This window comes from Epinephelus moara, chromosome 2 (assembly GCF_006386435.1).
Source record: "Epinephelus moara isolate mb chromosome 2, YSFRI_EMoa_1.0, whole genome shotgun sequence".
In the NCBI taxonomy this organism is placed as follows: Eukaryota; Metazoa; Chordata; class Actinopteri; order Perciformes; family Serranidae; genus Epinephelus; species Epinephelus moara.
The window spans coordinates 3,146,270-3,153,533 of record NC_065507.1 but is presented as its reverse complement, the minus strand read 5'-3'; the positions used below and the strand labels follow the sequence as shown (position 1 = coordinate 3,153,533).

At 41.7% G+C, this 7,264-nt stretch overlaps 1 protein-coding gene across 1 annotated transcript in view; it reads left to right on the top strand.

Moving 5' to 3' along the window:
- Positions 1–7,264, top strand: part of sorl1 (sortilin-related receptor, L(DLR class) A repeats containing) — a 117,204-nt gene that overhangs the window by 88,412 nt on the left and 21,528 nt on the right. Inside the window, exons 11-15 of the mRNA XM_050065187.1 lie at positions 2,030–2,103; positions 3,570–3,658; positions 4,283–4,461; positions 4,641–4,827; positions 6,559–6,687. Of these exons, the coding sequence (XP_049921144.1) occupies positions 2,030–2,103; positions 3,570–3,658; positions 4,283–4,461; positions 4,641–4,827; positions 6,559–6,687 (658 nt within the window). The remainder of the gene's footprint in view (positions 1–2,029; positions 2,104–3,569; positions 3,659–4,282; positions 4,462–4,640; positions 4,828–6,558; positions 6,688–7,264) is intronic.

Genomic DNA, 7,264 nt, shown 5'->3' with positions numbered 1-7,264 from the left:
TGGATCCAGGGTGGGTGGGCTTTTTTAGTAGAGGTTTACAGCTACCTTAAAAGACTGTGGTACATAGCCTGTTAATAAGGATATATTGATCATATCTAATATATGAGTGTTAACTAAAGGAAAGACCTCCTTAAGTAGCCTAGTTGGGATGGGGTCTAAGAGACACGTTGATGATTTAGATGAAGAAATCACTGCCGTCAGTTCTTGAAGAGAAATTGGGGAGAAGCAATCTAAATATATATTAGGTCTTACAGCTGTGGCTTAAATGTGGGCGGGGTTGTTGTCACTCACTGCTCCGTCCAGCACTCGCTGTATTTCCTCATCAGCGGTGACACAGATGGAAGTCTGCACCTGGTTTATCGTCCACAGAACGAGGCTGCACGCCCACATTTTCAGAACAAAATAGAACAGGCTGCAGTGAGAGTCTCTCTCCATGGGATATTTAAAAATAGCAGCTTTGTGCATTTAGTCCTTTTCGGGCAAGCTCAGGGGTTTAGTGTTGCTGTAGCCCACAGGAAGTGAGGATTAGAATATATGACCTTCACATAATCCGCTCCAAATTAATCTATATTTTTAAAGTCATTACTAAAAGTATGTGTCATATAAAAGACACTATACAAGGTGCCACCTGCTCAGCAGGTAAGCTCCACACAGTGGTGACACAGCCACTGCGAGCAATTTAAGGTTCAGTTGGTGCTTCTCAAAGTCAAGTCCTTAGCAGGACAGGTCCTTCCAAGTCGGGTCCTACAGAGGCGAGGCACGACTCCTTCCTGGCATTTGGTGAACACATTGGAACAGGTTACCGAGTGCCCGGGTGTGTGTCATTGAAGAGGCCCCGCCTTCAATTCTGGCAAATTTTGTGCAAAGAATTGTGGGTACTCAATGCCCGCTGAGGATACACCAATGCATTTTTGAAAATTCTCTGAAGGAAGGACTCTGTTCTCTGTAGAATTCCAAGGATCCAGTCCTTCGTTGGAATTCAGTGACGCAGCCTCCTTGAAGTTTGGCCATTTAAGGATCCTTCCTTGACTTTGAGAAGAGTCTTGCCCGAGGACACTTTGACATGTAGACTTCAGGGATCAGGGATCAACGAGTGCTCTACCTCCTGAGCCACAGCTGCCCGTCATCGCTGGGATCCCTAGGTCATGGAAAACCTGAAATGGTCTTAGAAAAGTTGAATTTTGTTGTGTGTAATGAAATTGTTACTGAGGATAACCACCACCCTCCATGTAATGTAACATAACTGGTGGCCGGTTGACGGAGGCATAGAACCACGAGGCGGTACTTCTAGTTTAGCCATGCTACAGCTGCATGGCTCTGGAAAAGGCGATGTTGTCTGGTTCAAACTGAGATGTCTCTACAAATATTGGATGGACTGCCTTGAAAATATTTGAACAGACATTTATGAATCCTGCAGACTCTGGTGATCCCTTGAGTTTTCATCGAGCTAACAAGAAGGTCAGATTTGATGTTTAACTCGAGAAAAATCGTGTGTGTGGCTTCACATATTTATGCTCCCTGATATTCAGTCTCACAAGAGCTCTGCACCATCCAGGTGAGCTGAACACATCTCTGAACACCTTGTGCTTATGGTTACAACGAATGACAACAAATGTCTCATTGTGCGTCACAGTGAACATCACAGTTGCGGCTGGAGACTCTTCGTCCTGTTACTTTTCTGAAAAACAATTAAAAAAGGAAGCTTCCATTTCTCCATGTTAGATTTGATCCTGTGTCTTTGTGAAGTGCTTCAGGAGCTCATTCCTGCCTCGTTAAATAACAACACGCTGTCAGAGGAAAGTATTTGTCAGAGCATACAAAGGCCACATGCATGAACAGATACAGAGTGCTATGGTTGAGCTCTTGGGTTACACAGTTTTCCATATGTGACAGCAGAAGCAGCGGCCACATGAAGTCTGTAACGCTGAGGGAAAACCCCCAGAATGTGTGTGTGTGTGTGTGTGTGTGTGTGTGTGTGTGTGTGTGTGTGTGTGTGTGTGTTAAATGCCTTTTTGTCCTCTGATTGCAGGATCTGTCGGCAGGAACTTGGCCAACAAGCCTAATGTGTATGTATCCAGCAGCGCCGGAGCTCGGTGGAGAGAGGTCAGTACAAAGTCTGACACAGATGACAAGAAAAACACAGCTTGTAAAACGCAGTCGCAGTCAGCTCGTCTATCAAAGAGAGCTCTCAACATGTCACCATGAATTTCATCTGAGGGCCTATAGACGAACACAGGCATTACAGACCTGCTGCGCTATTTGCTTGGACTGGATTTTTCTATGGAAAACATATTTAGAAGAGGCTGGATATGAGCATCAGTTCAGACTGTAACAAATACACTGCATCATTTAAAGATGTCATTTGATAATGATTTGCGGCAGAGGCTGTTTTAAACTCTCCACAGTGGGAACAGTGGGAACAGTGGTAATCCCCAGAGGCCCCTCGATAAGATATTATCATGGTATTTAAGTCACAATGCAGTGTTATTGTGATTTTAAATGCTTTGCAATATGCTGAGTATCACGATAACATATATTGTGATATATTACATTTTATAACCTTTTTCCAACTGCACATTTTGTCCCCAAAGGAAAAGTTAGTCGCCATCTATTTTTAAGGTATTAACAGTTTTTTGTTTGTTTTTTTAATTTTAGGGTATTCACAGTTTTTTATTTTAAGGTAATTACAGTTTTTTTTTTTTTTTTTTTTTAATTTTAAGGTACTCACAGTTTTTTAAATTATTTTAAGGTATTAACAGTTTTTTTATTTCACGGTATTAACACTTTTTTTATTTTAAGGTATTAGCAGTTTTTTTATTTTAAGGTATTAACACTTTTTATTTTTTTTTATTTTAAGGTATTAACGCTTTTTATTTTTTTTATTTTAAGGTATTAGCAGTTTTTTATTTTAAGGTATTAACACTTTATTTTTTTATTTTAAGGTATTAACAGTTTTTTTATTTTAAGATATTAACACTTTTTATTTTTTTATTTTAAGGTATTAGCAGTTTTTTATTTTAAGGTATTAACACTTTATTTTTTTAATTTTAAGGTATTAACAATTTTTTTATTTTAAGGTATTAACAGTTTTTTATTTTAAGGTATTAACAGTTTTTTATTTTAAGGTATTAACAGTTTTTTTAATTTTAAGGTATTAACACTTTATTTTTTTTATTTTAAGGTATTAGCAGTTTTTTTATTTTAAGGTATTAACACTTTTTATTTTTTTAATTTTAAGGTATTAACAGTTATTTTTATTTTAAGGGATTAACAGTTGTTTTTTATTTGAGGTATTCACAATTTTTTGTTTTTAATTTGAGGTTTTCACAGGTTTTTTAATTTTAAGGTGTTTGAGTTTTTGTAGATCCGTTTTATGTTTGCAAAATATTTTTGTGAGTTTACAAATCTTTTTGTGTATTTATGTAAATTGTTTTAAATTTACAGATTAAACACACAGATTGTGGATCGGTTCACATTACTGTTACTGAGACAGATCTGTCTCTGTATTGAAGCCTGTTGTGTTTCTGATGTTCCAATAGTTGACCATATGTTCTCTCTGTGTCAACCAGGCTCTTGCAGGCCCTCATTTCTACACGTGGGGTGACCACGGTGGGATCCTGATGGCAATCGCTCAAGGAGGCTCCACCACACATCTCAAGTAAATGACTTGTTTAAACGTTCCTCCAGGATCCGAGCTCAGAAGCCAAATGTGTCACTCAGTTGTTTCTCCATAAACACAAACAGTTTCCAACATTAAACCCTGAGAGGCTGATTTGTGACGGGAAGCCTTCCATTTAAAAGCCCCCAAACAGCTTGAGGAAATCTGGGGACTGAAGCACATAAACGGCACCTGCCCCAGTGGAGGTGCTCATTATTCAGCAGGAGCAGATTGCGTGACTGAGAAGCAGCTTGTTGTGGAGAATAAAAGCAAATAAACCATCGCTCAGTCAGCGGAGGTGTAATATAACACCCCTGTGCCAACAGGAACATTGCAGGCTTTTCATATTCACCTGCAGGTGATACAGTGTGTTAATGTGAAAACAGTTGACCTGGTTTAGATGCAGAGACTCAGTCCTGTACTCTGGTTACTCAGAAACCTGCTTCATAAATACTAATGTCAATATAACTGGGTTAAATCACCTGATTAAATTCTGCTCTCAGTGTTTAATCAAAGCAGGAGTGTGACAGCTGCAGATGAAAGATGAATCTGGATATATGAAAAAGAAAAGCCAGAGTCTCTATCAGCAACACATGAGTTAAATATCGTCCGTGTCTCCGTCAGGTTCAGCACCAACGAAGGAGAGACGTGGACCGACTTTAAGTTCTCAGACAGGGAGGTGTATATTTACCAGCTGCTGACGGAGCCCGGGGAGAAGAGCACCATCTTCACCATCTTCGGCTCCTACGCCGACCAGAGGCACAGCTGGCTCATCCTGCAGGTCAACACCTCCGACGTCCTCGGTAGGTCAGAGAGTGAGAAGGAGGTTCAGAGGGAGGGTGAGGATGAGGAGCTCAGCTCTCAGCAACAGCAGCTCACAACTGCTATTATACGTTTATTTCAGCTGTTCTCAACAGAAGGTTGAACTGAAGTTCCACGTCGATGTCAGATATCTATAGTGTTCTTCCTTTTTCTTCTCCAGGTGTGCCGTGTTCTGACGCTGACTACAAGCGCTGGTCTCCGTCAGATGAGCACGGTAACGAGTGTCTGTTGGGCCGAGAGGTGACGTTTAAGAGACGAGCTCCCCACGCTACGTGTTTCAATGGAGAAGACTTCGACCGGCCAGTGACCGTCTCTAACTGCTCCTGTACGCGCCAGGACTATGAATGGTGAGCAACAAGTTTACAAAGTGCTTTACAGACATAAAAACAAAATACAAGGTGCAGTTACGAGATTGAACTAAGTCCAATGTAGCTTAAAATGGAAACAAAAACAAGACAATGAATAAAAATCTGAGGATAAGCAAATAAATGAAAGCACAAACAAAGACACTCACACACAAAAAAATGTTGGCATAAAAATGAAAAGAAATATTGAAGTTTCGGATGATTTTATCCAACGGTAACATGTAGATACTAAACAGCAGCGGGCCAAGAATGGATCCTTGAGGAACACCGCAGGTCATATTAGTCTGGCTAGAGGAGACTTTCCTGATTAATATGTCCTTACCGTAACCTTCCTGTGTAATCAGTCTATCGTTTTTGTAATTTGATTAATTTCACAGTAATCAGTGTGTAGTTCCTGACATGTTGAGGCAGAGGGTACTGTCTGTACTGTCTGAGACTAGCTGATGGCTACTGGTGGTGCTAGTTCTCGAGTCTCGCGTGACTTGCCATGTAAACACGGCACTCCTACAGGGCAGGCTAACTGACCACAGTGAGAAATGATGCTATAAAAGTGGAGTAAATTACATCTTTTCAAGTCAGTTTTGCATGCTGCGTCTTCAGGGCACTTGGATTACAACGGAGGTTTTTGAAATGCATTAGCTGAGTTTTATTACATTTTCAAAATGTGGGTTCCATGCACTTCAAGTGTAGCTGTTATTCCAGCTAGCTGTTGTCCTCCGATACCCCAAACGAGTTTTTTGGATTAAAAACCTACACTGGACTTCTTGTCGGCATGAGGGTCAGTAAGTACTGTCTGTGTTTTCATTCTCAAGTGGCCATTTCCTGTAATATGTCATGATAAACAGCGTCAGAAACAGCAGATACGCTGAGCTAAACTGAAACAGGAGAACAACCAGCATCTGAATTCAACCTAACATCAGTTTCTGTTCTACGATGAGTTGAAAACCAGACTGAAACCTCTCAAAGAATGTTCACTTGTAAAGGATGATACCTGAGAGTATTCTGCTTTCTCCAGGACTATAGCAAGAACCAGTCATTTGGATACGGGTCTAACGTGATGAAGATTGTCTGCAGTGAGGTTTGATTCTCTTTAAAGGGGCTGAACACCTACTGAAGATCAGGACTTGTTAAATACTGCTAAATATCTGAAGATAAAAAGGCAGAGTGTTAATACACAACAGGTTGGACTATCTGGCTGCTTAGAAAGAAACACACCTGTATTTATGTAACAAAGCCTCTATTAGTGTTTAGTGGCCTCAGAAGCTCTATTTTATTTGTCAGTTCATTAACTAATGAGCTAATCACACACTCTTTTGTCTGCGTACCTGATAATAGCTCCTGTAGCGCAGCTATTTAACTGGTAAATAGCTCTTTTAGAGAAGATTAGGCGAATCCTCCCACACCATACACTGGAGTTAAAAATATATATCTACATTCATTAGCTTCAGTGTGAGTGGGACCTCTGTCATATCACACGCAGACGGCACTGACTCTTAATTAAGTTTAAATAGTGGCAAACCAATACATCGCCTCAGCCTTCTCTGCACATTTATAGCTCCTGGAGCTCCCATCACAACTCATAATGAGTCTGCTTTAAGATGCACGTCAGGTGCTGCCATTAATCACAGGGCAGAAGCTAACTGGATGTTTTTTTATCTCTCGCTGTGTTTCCTCTCCCATCTTCCTCCTCCTCCTCCTCCTTTCTCCTTCCAGTGACTACGGCTTCAAGCTGAGCGAGGACTTGTCTCTGCAGGTGTGTGTTCCTGACCCCGAGTTCTTAGGCGACCTGTACGCTCCTCCGGTGCCGTGTCCTGTCGGCACCACCTACCGCCGCAGCAAAGGGTAAGCTGCTATCGCCTGACTTTGCAGCGAGAAATGTGCATCCTGGGATTCTGTTGTGTGCTTTATTAGCATAATGTTCATGCTGCATCTGCAGTGCCAGTAGGATCACATTTACATGAGTTTATATGAGGTAAGCTGTTTTCCTTTGGACAAAACCAGAAGCATGGTAATGAAATTAGTTGTTACACTAACCTTCCAGCCAGTGGCATACGGTGGTTACGATGGCCCCCACTACAGGCTGTTTTTGGGCCCTCTCCACTGTCACTTTTGGCCGCACCAAGTCGAGACGTACTGCGCCGATTTGTGATTCCATCATCAGTTAAAGGTGCGGACACACCAAACTGACATCAACGAACTAGCGGCGACGAAAGCCAGCTGTTGCGTCGTCTACGTCGCCTCACGTCGCCCTGTGTCAGTTGCATCTGAACACACTACACGGACTACATCCGACGGCCAAGTAGCACGTACGTTCTGCGCCTGCGTGAGAGAGAGCGGAGTGAGAGAGTGGTACATCCTGTCAGCCGAGGGGTTTCCTATCTGTGCAGCCGAGCACCGCACCACCTCCACGGACTATTAC